The sequence below is a fragment of the Bactrocera oleae genome, chromosome 6 (assembly GCF_042242935.1).
Source record: "Bactrocera oleae isolate idBacOlea1 chromosome 6, idBacOlea1, whole genome shotgun sequence".
Lineage (NCBI taxonomy): Eukaryota > Metazoa > Arthropoda > Insecta > Diptera > Tephritidae > Bactrocera > Bactrocera oleae.
In genome coordinates, this window is record NC_091540.1 from 15,998,029 (window position 1) to 16,015,897 (window position 17,869).

The following is a 17,869-nucleotide window of genomic DNA, read 5'->3' on the forward strand; positions in this document are numbered from 1 at the left end:
GTATAAGACGAATTAAGCACTGTTGCACGCACAAAAAGGTAATCCATGTCGAAAATTCACCTGCTGCTACAACGGATTTCTAACCAAGTTGCCCAAATTATGGCAGCGGCGAAGAGATTAAGCTGCGCATGCGTGTTTTCGTCGACGCTCTACCAGCTGCAAGTCAAAAGCATGCATGTATATATATATATATATATATATATATAAGTATATACTAAAGTACATACTCGTATATAAGTATATGCTAAAGTATTTGTACATGTATTATTATGTAGCGCTTGCGGGATATGCAACGTATGGTGGCAGTAACTTTTTGTGGCGAATAAAAGGAAAATTAAGCGTAAACGACTGACGATTACAGGGCTTAAGAGCTTGAGGGCTTAGCAGGCGAACGCACAGTCACACGCACTCATACGAGCGAGTGCACATTGATTTGCGTTGCACCTGTAGAGTAGTAGCTGTTGGAAAGGCATGTTTGCAAACAGCTTGCAGATGAATTCTTGCACGTAAAATTCAAATTAAATGTTAACACATGAAACCGCGCACATGAGTTGTTGCAACAAAAACCAAAAACAACAAGAATAAAAGCAAAAATAGCAAAAAAAGTGACAAAACGCAAAAATAGTCATAAAAAATAAAATTACAACAACAACAAACCCCTAAAAACAAAGCTCCTGCTGGCTGTCCGTGTTCCATTAGGATTAAAATCGTATTCGTCGAATTCGTTAGTTTTCGGTTAGCTGCAGCAGACAGTGCGACAAATTTAATTCGCAACACAAACAATGCCACAAAAAACATGCCTCACTTAGAGCACATGCGCTCATGTGTATGTGTGCAAAAAAATTCTACAATGGAAATCCATGGAACAAGTGTCCACTCGTAGCGTAAAAAAAATAATCTCAAATCAAAAAAGTGAAAATAAATAAAAATAAAATTGCAAGTAAAAACTGCAAAATTCTGAAAGGATTTGCATTCTGCGCTTTTTTCATATCTGTCGCAGAAGTGTGCCCGCCACAATACCTGTCGGTGCTGCTTAGATTTACAGTGCTGGACATTGAAAAAATACTAAAAAAATCGCTTAGCTAGACAAATCCCAGTAAAGTTGAGGGTTCGATTCTAGTTTTCTTTTCGAGGGTAGTTCCAATAGTAAAATGATTACCATAACTGGCCTCTACTGTTTTGCAAGCCACTTAAAACTTGTACGATCTACTATTTTCTTAATAACAGAGAATGGCTCAACGGAACGTAAGAAAACAGAAGTTAAAAATTCTAAAAAAAATTTACATAATAATTATTCTGAGTCTCTAACTTATATTAGACAGCATAATATTTCTATTAGAAAACCATATTAAGGGATAAAGAGCAGATATTTAATTCTGTGGGTTTTAAATATTATGTTTTCAAATAATTACAAATCTCATCCCTAATGTGACCAGATCTAAATTATTCTTGAAACTCTGAATTCGTTTTATTATTTTCATATTCAAAGAAATAGTTATAGACACAAGCTCGTAAGATAATACAAAAATTAATTTAATAAGTAGAAGCTACGATTTCGCGATATTGCAGCAATCGAAACTTGATATTACAGGTAAATTGAGACCCTACGAATTAATTATTTTCAGAAGTTATCAAAAATCACCACTTGGACCTCGATCGAAGTATAAAAATCGATGTTGGTTTATATTAACATTCTATCATTCAGTTGTCGGTAGAGAAAAAGCTGAAGCGTTAATTAGTCCACCAATATCGGACGTTATGTCATATAAATAGATACTTGAGAAAATTAAGAAAGACTCGAGCCACTACTTCCTGAACTACGTTCCCATGAATATCGTCCTGGAAACCAATCTATATACACTTTCATACGAAGAACTCGGCAAGACTCGTGAAACCCGAGTAACGCCTGTACAATTATTAATTATATGTTATTATATATTAATTATTCTTATATGCTTCAGAAGTAAGTTAATCTTCTGATTATTTAAACTCGTTGTATTTCAATTTGGTGTTTATGGAAAAATTCCAATTTTTTTGCCCTTTACTGTATCTGCGATACACCGAGCACTTTTCCCGTATGCAAAGCGACACAGGACGACTAACACCAACAAAAATAAAAGACAAGTTAAAGCACAAACTATCAACCAACTATGGGTGTATATATGTACTCCTATATATCTGAACAGTCTAACAGTGGTCAAAAAAAAAGATCGACCAATACAGCAGTCAGCTAACCAGCTTACGAGCGAGTGCATTGCTTGTGGACCATTGTGTGCAAAAATTTCGCAGCTGGTTACGCTTTTCATTTGTGCCTATTGTCCCGGACGGGACGGGTCCAGTACACTTGCACCAAGGTATCTTTGCAAACAATACACGCAAATACTTTAACAAAAGCTGATAAACTAAACTATATGTGTGTGTGCGTGTGCACTTGCAACATAAATCTGTGAATGCATTCGCCACAGCTGCATGTGTTCAATAATATTGATACAAACCTACAAACACACATACTTAGGGTACATAAATACCCAGAGTTACGGATTCCATATGTTTGCCGCTTCATTCAAAAATGCCTTGTCTATTGTCTGAATTTATTAAATGCCATAAAATAAATATATTTGTAGGCAACCCATTCATAACTCTTATTCGACTTTGCATATGAAAATAAAATACGACTTTACAATGGTTTTAAGTGCAAGCCTAGACATATACACATGTAAGGTTTGGGCATTCAAATTCTCACACAAATATGCACTTACATACAATATATACTCACCTACATCCACACATGCAAACGTATGTGGAAGCGGACAGATCTGCAGACATTATAAATGTAAAATTTCACTTTGTTCCGAACAATTTTAAGCAGAAAATTCCAAAAATAATACAACTCTACAAAACCAGTAAATTTTTTTGTTGCCCTGGATATTTTAGCAAATTTCGTTGGTTTCAAATGCCCAGATTACGAATTTCTTCATGAAAGTATTGAATGTGCTCTTATTTTTATGACATTGCGTATTTTATATTTTGATAAATTATCAGCTTTTTAGCAATAAAATTTATTTTTTCAGCCATAAGTATGGTTCTGCACACCTTTTTCCCGCATACAAGCATCACGTAATCCCCACTCTTAAGCCCTTACCGTAAATATGTGAAAAATTATGCGGAAGGTTTTGCTAAAAAGCAAACGTGAAGATATCTAGAATTACAGCCAACAAATTGTTCTGTTTTACTCAATGAAAATCTCCGTTTCGTTTCAAAAATATTTCGCATAGACTACTTGTACTTAGAAAAAATGATATCCACAAATACCCAGATATCGGTACAAGCTACTAATGGATGTGAATTCACCCTCTTACACAGCTACACTAAAGTGATTTTCTCAAAATGAACTCAGTGATTTAATACGTGATCAAGTAAAACAATATGTCAAAGTGTTGGGCCTGCAGGGATATTGTTTTAGTGACATTTGTAAAAAGTTTCCGAACTTAGTATGGAAAAGTTGAAAAGTGGAATATTTGATGATGTTGTTAGTCGAAAATTTCCCAGGCAACCACCAAGTACCAAATTATGAAGAAATTGTGCAAAAATATGCTGATAAACTGTCAGATTGTAGAAGCAAATTTAGGTATCAAGTTAGACTATCTTCCTAATAATCCTGATATACTTTCGAATAATTTTGGAAATAATAGTGAGAAACAGGGAGAGCGGGATATCTAGGATCTAAAATTAATGGAAGAAAGGTATCAATGTTGATGTGATCGTCAGCTGATAGTAGATTACTGCTAGTTCTTTAAAAAGGATTGTCGAATGGAAAGTTATAAAATAAAAGTTCATCAAGGGCGTTTTCGACATTTGTCTCTCTGTTTACTTCGATACATCCTTATTTTTTAAAACAAAACTGGCATTACATAGATTTTAATTATTTTCTTTTATGTTTTCTGAGTTTTTTAAAGAAAGTAAAATGAAAATAAGATTCAAAAATAAACGAGAGCAAATCTTACAAAACTTAATTTTAGTTTGACAATAACCATAATAAAAATATATTTTTTCGAAACCCAAATTTTACCACCATTCTTATATTTATATATGAAAACTTGACTGTTCTGCGAATACAAATGTGTATTTACTAGTTAGAGAAATATTAGATATGGTTAAATGGAAGAAATCCACAAAAGCTTCATGATGCATACTAATCACGCTGCCACTACTACTTTGAGACTTTCTAAAGACAAAAAATGCAACACAGAGCATTCACACTTAAGATAGTAGACTAAGCCTTAACTAAGAAATTGAAAACGAAACAATCAAAAGGCTCGTACATAATAATAAGAAAACGAAAAAACAAGAATAAACTAGTTCGAAAGAAGATCAAATCCACTATTGTTTTTGTTGTTGCGACTAACTAAACCCTCATTACAAGTAGCGTCATTATTATTATTGCAGTGACCTGTCTAAGTTCTGATAAGAAGAGATAGCAAAAACGCGAATATGAACAAAACTGTAAGAACATTGAAAACTGGAAGCTGTATGCATGCAAACTTCCTTGTGTAAATAATTATTGCGTGATATTAAAAAGCATAATGTAACAGCCATTAACAACATTTCAATCTAAGTTGCAACTTCCTTATCTCTAAGACACCTTAGATATCAACATTATCGACCTAATACCAGAATTTGAATAATTAACGTGGTTTTTAGTCCACGTTTTTTTTTTGTCGCATTTATCACACTCTATCTGACTGCAATATTTTCCAATAGGGACTGCAACTAGTCCCCTGTGATACATATATTTTCCTTACGGGGATAGGGGTAGTCAGAGTTTAAAAAAAATTAATTTGCTTTTTATTTGCATTTTCGTTAAGTGTAATATCTTGAAAATATTCTCTGAAAATTTCAAGTTGATCCGATAATTACTTTTTGAGTTATTAGACAAATAACAAAGAGCGCCCGGGAGCAGGTACCTAGCGACAGCGGCAAGAAACTTTAAATGCGTTTATCTCAAAACTGTGTTTTTCGAACTAGTGGCAACTGTAGCTCGAAAACCGAATTTTATACAGCTTTCAGAATACAAAATAAACTTGGGCCTGATCGAAGTATTTGTGTTTTCAAAAATTTCGATTTTTTTAAAACCAATTAACTGTTTGTTGTTTTCCCAAAAATCTAGAAAAAAAATGTTTTTTTTTGAATTTTTGAAAAAAAAAGCTTCGATCAGGCACAGGATTATCTATTTATAAAACTAATTTTTTCTATCCGATTGATTTTAAATGAATCTCCAATCTCCCCTAACCCCTTAAACTTCAACAGTAAACTACAGATATTGTTACCGGCCTGACTTTTGTTCCAAATATTTAAACGCATTTAATAAAGATGGAGAGAGTGCATTATTTTTCAATAAATACTGAGTCCAAATTTGCAGTTATTGCTAAAAATAACTCTATATTGAACTTCAAAGCAGATATTATTGAAAACTGTAATCGATAAGAGTTCTACTCAGGATTTACAGCAATAGAGATTACGACAGATTCGTCACATTACTCTTTTTAACGAGTATTTGACAGAAAAATACATTTGATCGTAAAGTGACGAAAAATTAAGGGAAATCTTTACCTATTTACAATTGCTATAAAAGTATAACAGTTCGTTTCGTTTATGACGCACTCTGCATTATTGTAGATATAGATTGATTGTTTTTACCATAGAAGACTAATAATTGTCTTTTAAATACAAGCCGGGTTCTATTTTTTTATGAAAGAAGATGCTAACAACATCGTGAACATTTGGATAGGTTTACTAGAACCTCGCCTCAGAGACTTAAATCTTAAATGGAAATGAATCGAAAATTATTTATATGTCAGTTATAACTGTAATCACCGATGTTAGAAACACGCAGAGTTTAATCGTAAATCAGTTAAAACACTTAGACTATCGACTTTAAATTTACTTGGCATTAAGTGAAAAGCGGTAGAGTTTTAATTCACTTAATAATTTCAAATTAGTTAACACCCCGTTTTTGGTACAATCAATAATTTTACTCAAGCATTAGTAAAATATTTTCGCATGTTTTTCGTTTCAATTCAAGCAGATAACTATTTACCATTTTCATTGACAAGTAATAAAATTACCACCACGCCTTCTCCTCCTTCATCATCGCAAGAGATTGCTAAAAACGTCTACAAAAGCGCATGTGTCATTAATCAGAAATTTCGTACAAGGAAAACTATTAATCTCAGGTGAAAAATAGCTTTGGCCTTTAATGATTTATTGAAGGCTTTGCAAATTTGAAACTTATTTACTTATATGTGAAAGGGAAACCTTATAATGGGAAATAATAATAGAATAGAAAATATTAGAGAATACCAGTATGCGGTTAGAAGTCTCAAAAGAGAGCGAGGTTACCTTAGAATAAAATTAGTTGTTTGTTTGTTAACAGTGGAGTTAGAGAAAGTGTAAGTGATGTGAAAAATATGAATTGTTGTTGCTTGCAGGGTTGTATCTCCTTGCGACCACAAAGTTTATTTTAATTATTTTTGTGTGCTTTTTGTCTTAGAGCACTAATTAGGATCGTTTTTCACTTTACTTTAAGTGGTATTCTGGTCTAGAAATGAAAGAAAACTCGATTTATTTTTTTCAAATTTGAACTATTTATATATACTACTATATATATGTTTACAATATGACTTTTCAAAATTCAAATTATTTTCGGAAATGTAGGTATTTCGCTGACCCGGCATCTAAACTGATTCGGCCAGTTCCCGAAACTTTAGATGCGTTTTTGTCGAAACTGTCCTTTTCAAAACGATATGGTCACGTGTCAATTTTTCGCGACTATTTAATCAGCTGCTAATTTTAGAAACATTTTTTTTTTGGTTTTTTTCTGTATTCTTGTAATGTTAATAAATAACTAGTAAGAAAATGGGTGATAAAAACATCAATTGCCTTTTTACGACACCAAAATTCATGTCTCTGGACCAAAATATCGCTTTATATTTTATATATTCAAAACCTAGATATATTTTCTTGTAAATCATGGTATAATTGCAATCATCGACGGTTATAAAGTGACTTTCGATACGTAAATTTTTAGTAGTTTTATAAAGCATCGTTATTCCAAAAGTACTACTTTTTTGTCCTTCCTTAATAGAGAGTCGAAAAATGTAACTATCGCAAGAATCGGTGACTGTAAGCAACTATCGATTGGATTATGAAATAACGATAATTTTCTATTTTTAATAAAATATTTATTTCCTAAGCATATTGTTTCGAAAAACAAATTTTTATTTAGCAAAGTCTAATTCAAGTCCCAGTTATAGACAGCTATAACTTCAATGACCTAATACTTACTTACAGAGACTGTTTGCAAAAAGCATTGCATAAGTCGTCTGCCCAGTGATGAGTAAAAGATGTTATAAAACTATGAGCTCATAATGCTTAAACCCCTTTTTTCAGATCACCTCTTTCGAACTAATGTAAGAGACTTATTCTTATTCCTTTTTTAAACGGAGCACTCTCGCAAGTATCTAGCCCGAGTCCTATGTGTTAAGATATCCCCAACTAAAGACTTGCTTTTCTAAAAACATATAAGGTATATGGTTTTGAAGTCCTTAGAAAAGACTAAATGAATTTTCAGAGTTAAAAGCCTGTTTCAGATGCAAAGTTTCTCAAACAGATCGATAGAGTTTCCAAGTTTTTTCTTGGATTGAATTAACACGTTCAGATGTTATATGTTGTTACCATACTACAAGTATAAAAGCTATTGAGAAGAGTAAGCCGATTATAGTTAGACTAGGTTTCTAGCTCTTGACTTGACTTTGATACACTCCACCTATGAGCTACTGGATATAACTAAAAGTCACATGACGAAAAACTTGTTTAAAGTAGTACCTCTATCTACAAAACTACTTTAATAATTAAATTATCATTATATTATGTTTGGAATCTCAACGCTTAAGGAACAAATGTTAAGCGAAAAAGCTTAGGAATACAAATGGTCAACAGATAACCTTTTTAGAGTCAAACACATCAAGTCTCGGTCAAATTCGGCTGCATAACAAATTAGGAATCCCACAATTGTTTTATCGATAGCTCGGTTTAGCACGGCATATAATGGATTAATCGAGTTTAAGATATCGGATCATATCCAAATCCGATTAAAATAGAAGAAGACTTCTGTAAAGAAAAGAGTTATATTAGTTTTTAAAATATCCAACAATGTAAAAATGACACTGAGCTCTCACGGATCGTCCCATAACTCCCTCTCAATAAACGAATCACCAAAGTAGTTTACCGGCAAATCGGTATGACTGTAAAGAAAGCTGGGCGTTTTCAAGCTGATTTCTTATGAGAATTTAATGAAAAATTTATCGCCAACGCGCCATCCATCAGCCAGTGCGCGCAAAAGCGGTGACATCTTAAAGAATCCATGCCAAATCCAGGTGTTTCTGCCACAAACAAATGCATATATCCCTATAATGCGAGTTAGTTTGCGACAAAAGCGCTACAATGTGCAAAAGTCAACATAAATTTTCGGGAAGAAAAGAAGATGAGCATAATACGTTTTGTGGTAAAATGTGACTCGGTCTTTTGTTGCTTAATGTTTTCCACGATGTTTGTGTTATTGTTATACTTGTATTGTGTGTTGGACTCGGTTTTCGGTCTTTTTGTAACTGTTACAATGGCACAACGACCACAAGGCACAAAGGCGCCGAGGACAAGCCAAAGTAAGCGGGCATATTAGAGAGCTCTTATGTATGTTTGTCTGTTTGCATGCAACTCGTGTCCAACTAACGGCCAACACGACGCTCTTCTCTATGCGAAAACGATTTAAGGTTCGTTAAAGAAAAATTACCAGACGTTTTGTGGAGCAATTACAAAGTGTTACAATAACGTTGGGCGTTGGACTAATTGCGCACCTTTCCACCTTTTGTCCTTCCCATGTAAATGTATGTGTGTTTATGTATGCATGTCAAGAAGTAACTGTGTGAGCATGATATACTATTAGACAAGCCTTGCCAATACTAAAGCAATTTATTTTGTGATCATGTGTGTATATCTGAGTATGGTACTATATGGTATATTAGGGTGGTAAAAAACCAAAAAGAGAAAAAAGACAGACAAGTCTATGAACTTTGCAATTTAAAATGTTTTTTCATTGAGTTATAAAGTTAAAAAGGAAAACAAATTTGCCCTCAAATAATCAAAATTCAACCGCTTATATCTTTTAAAGGCTTGATTTACGAAAATAACGAATAGACTTTTTTTGAAGAACGTTCACTTTACTATAAAATCCACAAAACAAAATATGTTTTTAAGTAGTTGAAAGCGAGATATGATCTGATAATAAGGAAGCAATAGAAAACCGTTAGGCGGTGGACCTTTTCGTTACAATTAAAAGTTCCTAATCGGAGAGCTTTACTTGGAGGTGTCTATCAAGCAATTTTACCGAGCGAAAAAACATTTGTTTCTTTGACCCACCCTAATAAATATAACATAAATACATAGTCGGTATGTTTGTTGGTCAGCCTCCGTTTCACACATTTGTGTACATTTGTCTGATGTCATGCTGGACCAACACCATACAAGGTCGCTTCGAAAGGTAACGTTCCGCCTCCGTCCATGACGAATCTTCCACGGACCAAGCAATGCAGGCGGCGGGCAATGGCTATGCGCTTGCAATTTTCCATAGAAATGACGTAGTTGAAAGTCTAAATGTTCTTTGTGCATTTAAGGCACAAACACACATACTCATGTATAGGCATGTACGTATATGTGGCTTCCACAATATAGTCAATTTGTACAAGGTCTTTCGGTTCGATTAGTTCTTGTAGCCGTTGTAGTTAATCAAATATTGACAAGCACGATTTGTAGTTTGCCTTGCATTCATTTGCTAGTAGTTTAGTTTTTGTTCTTTATCTATCGTCTCCTCCAATAGTTTCTAACGTTCTTTATTATTGGTCACTTTTTGAACGATAGATTTTGCAGTGGCTAAAAGTTGAAGGTGGAGGCGGTGCGGCGTTCATCAGTTGCTGCAACATGCAATTGTAATTAATTTGAAATGGTTGTTGTAATTGTTCGTGGAATGCATGCGAAGGACATTCAGTGATAGCTCACAGGCTGTTAAGTGTCATTCGGAATAGCGTTTTAATTGAAACCGATAAAAATTGCTATTGCGTCATAGAAGAAATGGTGGCTATATGGATTGGTTGGATGTAAACTTTAATTGATATGGCGACATAGGAAACGTTATTCACACATATCTACACTCAAGAGTAATGAGTTCAGAGAAGTGGCCTGGTTAGCAAGATCTCTCCGGCACACGCTGTAATCGTTTTAAACTAAAAGCTTTGTGTTAGACATCATTTAAACCCCATAAGAAATATAAAAAAAATCATCCAAGCTTCATAATAAATTATTCAATTTAATCATATTATATCACTCACTGGGAAAACGAGTTTAAGGTTTTGTACTAAAATGCAAAAGGGGTTTATTTGTAACACTTCGAGGCCTAATTTTTTCGCGTTATCAAAAGTGGATATAATCGGCCCATATGATCAACTAGGTACAGTATTCCGAATTCCAAATAATGGGTTTAGTAAAACGAAATTCATTCTTTTTCCATTAAATTTTGGGTCTTATTTAGCATATGTAGTCAAATATGTAGTTTTGGTCATTTTGAAGGTAATTTTATAATGCTACTCTCATAGACATCCTCGTCCCTTATGGTAAAAAACTGTAGCAGTCAACACTTAAAGCTCCTTCGTCACCAACAGGTAGTAATCGCTTGATGCCAGGTCCGAACTATAAAGTGGGTGCATAAGAAGCCGCCAACTAAACTTCCGGAGCTTATGACGAGTCGCTCTCGATGTGTGTATCTTGGCGTTGTCCTGATAGACGGCCTTCCTACAGATGGTCCAATTGTTAACAGTACAGATCTGAAAATGAGTTTGGCCATAGGGAAGCAGCTCATAGTATATAATTCCGGAGCGTTAATATTGACCTGATATCTGCTTCAGAAATGGACCGATTTTGTTTTTGTATGTCAACTCGTGTTTGCGAAAATTAAGCAATCGAAACACTATCTCGAAATTTAACGGAACGGAATCGACGAAACGAAAATTCCGCAATTGGCTTTTTCAATATCAGGATCACAAACATTATTCACATTGCTACTCGCCTAGTCTGCGTTTTCACCGGTCCTTAAACAATAATTAGTCAAGCAATCACAAAACTGTTTGAGTTTTTACACCTTAAAATTTATTTAGCAAACTTAATATATTCTAAGTTTTCCACGAAGTTTGTCACACCCAGAAGGAAACGTCGGAGACTCTATAAAATATATATATATATAGATAAACGCTCAGCAAGACGAGCAGAGTCGATTTAGACATGTCCATCTGTATGTAAATACGCGAACTAGTTTCTCAATTTTTGAGATATCGATCTGAAAATTTCACACGTCGATTTCTCCCAAAGAAGCTGCTCATTTGTCGGAAACGCCGATAACGGATCTGATATACTGAACGATCGGATTCAAGTGCTTCTATCGAAAACTCCCATCATTGGACGAGATATCTTCAAGTGGGTTATTGTCTAAAGCAATAACTGCCATACAAACTAAACGCTCGAATTCAAATTATTGTAAGAAACATTTTGTATTTGTGAAGGGTATTAAGGCTTTGGTGCAGCAGAAGTTAACTTTTTTTCTTGTTATTTCAAACATTGCAAATTCTTTTTCGTAAACACCTCACCTTGTCACTTGTAATATTTTTTTAACATAACGGTATGAAATTGAGCTGCTCACAATGTCCTTAATTCATTTTAACAAATTTATATATACTTTATAATATTTTTCATAAAATTTTGCTTTTAGGAAAGATTTAATTAAAAGCCAAATATTTACATACATAGGTTCATAGGTTGTAGAGGTACTTAAACGTAATTGAAGCATAGATATAAAAATGTAAAATTAAATTACAAAGCATAAATATATTCAATGAGCAATTTTTTGAATTGGAAAAACAAAAAAAAGGCACAAAAACCACTGAAAATGCACGCAGAAATGGCATCAGAGAACACTTTGAAATTCAGGTGATAAAAAATAATTCCGTATAAGAGCTTTGAAATGCAAGCGAGGTCTGGCAAATATTTGCATATAAAAGTGTGAAGCCATTAGCATTTGGCGTTTTGCTATTTGGTCGCTGATTGAATCGTTGCACGGTGAAGCATTAACCAAAAATTGGTGGTTGAAATCATAATTTTTGAAATATCATTCATAAACCATAGTACGGTTGAGTTATTTATATTTTTTTATAAACGAGTATAGTATAGGTCCTAGTTGCCACATGACATAATATTAAATAAATCCCTCCTTGTATTCCAAATATGTCAAAATAACTGTTCTACAATATATCGACAGAAGAAGAAGCCGTGTACTGACTTTGCTGACAGATCCGTTTATATTAAGTTTCCATAATCTATTTGTAATTTGAAACCTAATCCTCTACTAAAAGTATCAATAGCATCAATATCACAAGCAATAAATACTCAGTATCAAAACAATAATTTAGAGGAATTTCGCGTTCATGTATATTATTTACCGTGCAATCGAGTCATCAAAAATGGGAACGTAATATGGAACTCATTCCAAGAGACTTTTGTAGCAATTCAACACCGAAAAGTTTTTTTGTTTCTTGTCCGACCAAATCCATTTACACTAAAAACATTTTTTTCTTAGGTTTTTTTATCAATTTGCCATTAGGGCTCAAAAACCAGCTCTATTACATTTATTTGCGCATTTAGAGCAAAGTGCTCAAAATACCCTTAATTGTTTTTAATAGTTCACTCTCAACGGATTTTTGTTTGCTTTATAACACAAAGTTTCTAGCAGCTTTTTTAGGCTTATACATCAATTCTTCACGATTTGCTGGTACACGTTCAGAAAAGAGATTGTATTTTTAAATACGAACCAAACCAATTCATCCCACTGTGCGCTGCTTCGTAGATGATTGTCTGCTTGGTTTTGTGACTTGTTTGCAGCCCAAAAACACCCGGGGCTTTTGGAAAAAAATTGTTCGCTAATCGACTGCAGCATCAAATGCACAACTGCAGCAAACACAATAAGAAAAAAAACACCAAAGTGTGCACTTAATCATAAGGACGCTGTTAAGTCAATTTGTTGCAATGGTGAATAACACCTTTACAAGCCGAGCTGGAGCTTGCAACGAGGGCATTGATGCTGATGGCTCGACTGTCAAAATTTCATGCATATTCAAATTGAAGCTCACTGCAATGATGCTCACAATGCAACGCTGTGGCCTTTGATAACCAAATGAGAGTGCAGCGAAATGGATGCGGCTGAAAGGGTTTTCAATTTATGCATAAAAGCAATGTTTCGGTGTGGATTTATTGTTGCAACTGAGCGCATTGAATACCTAACTCAATGAATATTGCGATGAGTGTGCTGAATGAGAGTGTATGTTGCTGCTGCTGAAAGCCACTAAAAATGCCTGCAATGAAGCAAAATGGTTTTCATTGCACTTTTTAATTGCTTCCAATAACTTTATTCATATACAATATTTTCAATTAAATAATATTGCTGTGAAATAAAAAAGTTATTTTTCAATTTTCTCTTCATCGCGTGGACTGGGGTAGTATTTGTGTAGGAAGTGTTTGCCAAAGAAGCGCGTATCACCATTGGCGACGCGTTCACGTAATTTGTTGCACTTTGGCGAATCGACACGTAAATCTGCCGGGCAACCATTCCAAAACTGTCGCCACATGCAACTATGGAAGGCCAATGGCGCACGACTACAGCCCTCTTCCTTCAATTCACCCGCCTTTTGCTTTTGTTCGCGCTTCTCCTTCACCTCAGCCAGGCAGGTGTCTACATAGCCTTCAATTGCATCGAGCTTCCATTGTACGGTACCGATTTGTTCTCGCAATCCCTTCAAAATTGCCTCACGTTGCAGTTCGCCATGCTCATCGAGACTTTGGAACCGTTTCGCTACACATTCGGTTATACAAATCATTTGTTCTTTAACTTGCTGCATCTTCTCACAGTCGAAGGGATCAAAGGCGTCATCAGCTGTGGCGAGAATAAGAAACAAAAATTAAATTAAATAATTTAAATGTTTTTTAAATCTCGAATATATTTGCCAATTCGGCGTTTAGTAATAAACACTGATCTAAAACACGAAGTATAACAAAAAAAAATATTAAACTCGACTTAATCTATTTGAACGAAAAACTATTCCTTTAACTCACTTTAATATGTTTAATGTGCATATCACCTAAACCGCTAAAGCTATAATAACAAAATTCACTGAGAACAGTGTGAAAATGGGTGAAATCGGGTGACAACCCCGCCCACTCCCCATATAACGGTACTGTCAAAAACTACTAAAAGCGTGATAAATCAAGCACTAAACACGTCAGAGACATTAAGTTTTATTTCTGAAATGGTATGACATGACTTTATAGAAACAGCGTTCAAAATTAGACAGTGGGCGTGGCACCGCCCAATTTTAGGTGAAAACCCATATCTTGGGATCTGCCAAACCGATTTCAACCAAATTCGGTACATAACACTTTTCTCATATTTTTATGTTGTAGTGCGAAAATGGGCGAAATCGGATTACAACCACGCCTATTTCCCATATAACACAACCTGAAGTAATTTCCCGGGATTTGATCCTTGCAAGTTGAGAGAGTATAAAATGTTCGGTTACACCCGAACTTAGCTCTTCCTTACTTGTTTAACATAATTTTCATATAGAATTGAAAAGCTTTTGTCGAAAAATTTGGCAGCACAGTCTTCAAAAACAAAAATTGGCTGATTTATAAATCTTCAACGGCAGTGAGAACAGTCTAGATTAGTGAATCGATTAAATGTGATCTAATCACTTCAAATTTTTGGTGGGAACATGATACATGCATATGTCTTAAAAGTTAACATTATTATATATAGCATGATTCTATTATTAGAAGAGCAAGTTTATCTTCTTGGCAAACATTAAAAATTTAACTCACCAGGTTCGCCTTTCAAATCGGTAATGCACTGTTTTTTCACGCTTTTGAAGAGCTCCAACTGATCACCGTTCACATTACCGCCCTTACAACACTGCATATCCTTTTTCCAGTTACGCTTAGAACACTCTATGGCATCTATGGATTCTCGACGTGTTCTATGCGAATACACTTCGTCTTCTTCGTAATGAGACTGCAGCTCCTTGAAGAGATAGTCATCTAAGGTGTCAACATTAGCGATAACATTAGTTTATAATAAAATAATTTTACAAATATACATTCACCAACTCACTGAAGGCACTATCATCGAAGTCGTAAGCGTTCACACCCAACAACACAAACAGCAAAAGTAAACCCGCAAAACACTTCATCTTTAAACACTATGCTTTTAACTTGCGGCAATCACAAGTCGTTACTGTCAATATTTTCGCGATGCCAAAGCTTTTATATGCAAATACAAATACGCATACACACATAAAAATGAGTTAAAAAAAGAATCAGTAGCCGAATTGAGAAAAAGAATGTGGAGATGTAATTGCTAGAAAGTAATGTTGTCATACACGCATTGGTTCATCATTCGTTCGCAAAGGGATGTTTCATTTATTACGCTGAATAAAAATCGGGTATCGTTCCCATTATGTAGGCCCGACTGTCGTGGGACGTTCCGATTGCTTAAGTACAAAGCGGAAACGGTATTCATAAATCTCGAATGAGCCTTTTCCCTTACAAGAAAACTGTAATTAATTTGAACCCCTATCTAGTTATCTGAACATTATTTAAAAATAATGCTGAGAACTACTTGTGTATGAATCGACAACAGTCAGGAAACTAAAAACTCTCGCAGGCCTTACGCGACGCTTCATATTGAGAAGATACCTGGAAGAGTCCTTATTCTCGCTCACTTAATCAACATCTTTATGCAAATATACAAGAAGGAACAAACTCGTCTTTATTTTCGTCTGACGCGTCGAAATTCACCTCTAAGGCTGTCTACCGTTCGCGAAGTTAGAGCGGAATACGCAATCTCTTATTTAGTTAAGCGATAAATATTGTACTTCCACACAGTGCCGGTTTATTTTTAATTCGGAATTAAATTGTTTGGACACACCTTTGGGTTTAAATCGTATAAAAATCGATTTGCTTACTAGTGGACCTATGAAATGGGCATCAATTCTAGCTTTCCGTACTTCGAAGAGCCCCAAAGAGTCTAATGTGGTTGCTAAAATGCATATAGCTGTATTCGAAGAATATTTATAAGTAGTCTTCGACATTTTCTCGGCACTTCGATATTATCTGTTTCATAATTTTATATTTTCCCTTCGTTCGGAGATACCATCTGGTCGACGTAAGTATATACGTTTACGTGTTATCTGTAACGGTTATCTATACTATATTCCATTAATGGCTCCGCTGCCTAGGTTAATATACATATATACTTATATACAAATGAACTTGCTCGGGGGATTTTCCTTTGTTTAATATATATACTTGTGTATAATAAATTTATATGTATGTATCGCACAGCATTGAAAATCATATACAGATGTAATTTATGTCTACGAGTGTACGTATGTAACTAAATTCAAATACTTTGATGAAATATAAATACTATACTATATGCAGAAAGTGATAATTTTCAGATGATTATATTATATATAGATTATATTAGATTAGGGGAAACTATTTTCTATGAAAACGACAAAACTTATATTATATAAAAAGGCCCACCATTAAAGACCCTAATATGAGACATAAGGCCCAACTACATTAAAATTGGACACGTTTTCATATATACTTGTAGATACTCTTTCTTAAGCTCTCTTGTTAATATTTCCAATTTCGAAAATTTTGATTTTCAAAAGTTTCAGCTTCAGTCGTCAGACTTTACGCGCGAAACCTCTGCTGGCAAAACTAGTTGGTTACAAATCATGACAACCTCAGTACTTTCTTTCAAATATTTGATACTTTTATCTGAAAATTCGTAGAATAGTTGGACTTACGGGTGAATGTTGAAATAAATAATCAATATTAAAGAGTTGGTCGTATTGTTGGTGGATCTGCCAGTAGTTCACACTAGGAAGCAATATCTCCAAATTGTTTTCTGTAACAGGGTTTTTACGTCGGGTATTACAAACATTATATTATTATTCTTGTTAATACTGTCATAACTTTCAAATTTTAATTTTTTTTTGTTTTATTAATATTCGAATACGAATTGACAAACAGAAAAGAAGAAGATTAAAATAGGCCACTTTGAATATAAAGAATGATGTGACTTTTCTTCAAAAACAAAACACAGTAATTATTAAAGAAATTTAAATGTTTTTTATTTAATGCGAAGTACAAGTACGAGTATTTTCAACTAAATCATGTCGTATGTCATGAATAGCACGTTCAATATTGACTTCTAAAGCTTGAAGAGTGTCTGGTTTATTGCTAAAAACCAATGATTTCAAATAACCCCACAAGAAGTAGTCTAATGGTCATTCAATCTAACAAATTTCTTGAGATTATCGCATCGTCAAACTTTTCACGCAACAATTTGGTTGTTGCACGTGCTGTGTGGCACGTAGATCCGTCTTGTTGGAACCAGATGTTGTAAAGATCAACTTCTTCCAATTGCGGCCACAAAAAATTGGTTGTCGTCGATCTACACCACCCATAAATTGGCAAAAACGCACGAAAAGTTGCAATTGGAGGGATATTTTGATAATAAAATTGAATAATTTGTAAACGTTGTTCTTGCGTATATCTTTCCATGATGCAATTTAAAACATTACTGAATACAATGAAAAATATTACAGATCATGACATACTAAAAATGGCCGAAACGACACTTAGAAAT

The 17,869-nt window shown here is 34.3% G+C and overlaps 1 protein-coding gene across 2 annotated transcripts in view; it reads right to left on the reverse strand.

Annotated features, from left to right (window-relative positions):
- Nucleotides 1-13,524: 13,524 nt before the first annotated feature.
- LOC106623993 (uncharacterized) overlaps nucleotides 13,525-17,869 on the reverse strand; it is a 134,355-nt gene continuing 130,010 nt past the window's right edge. Inside the window, exons 1-3 of one of the 2 annotated variants that reach the window (XM_036360570.2) lie at nucleotides 15,317-15,460; nucleotides 15,028-15,243; nucleotides 13,525-14,083 (exon numbers count right to left, since the gene is read on the reverse strand). In XM_036360570.2, coding sequence (XP_036216463.1) covers nucleotides 13,611-14,083; nucleotides 15,028-15,243; nucleotides 15,317-15,395 — 768 coding nt within the window. In that variant the 5' untranslated portion in view covers nucleotides 15,396-15,460 and the 3' untranslated portion in view covers nucleotides 13,525-13,610. Of the gene's footprint in view, nucleotides 14,084-15,027; nucleotides 15,244-15,316; nucleotides 15,461-17,869 lie in introns of those variants that run through there. The other variant, XM_070111247.1, reaches the window with a different exon arrangement.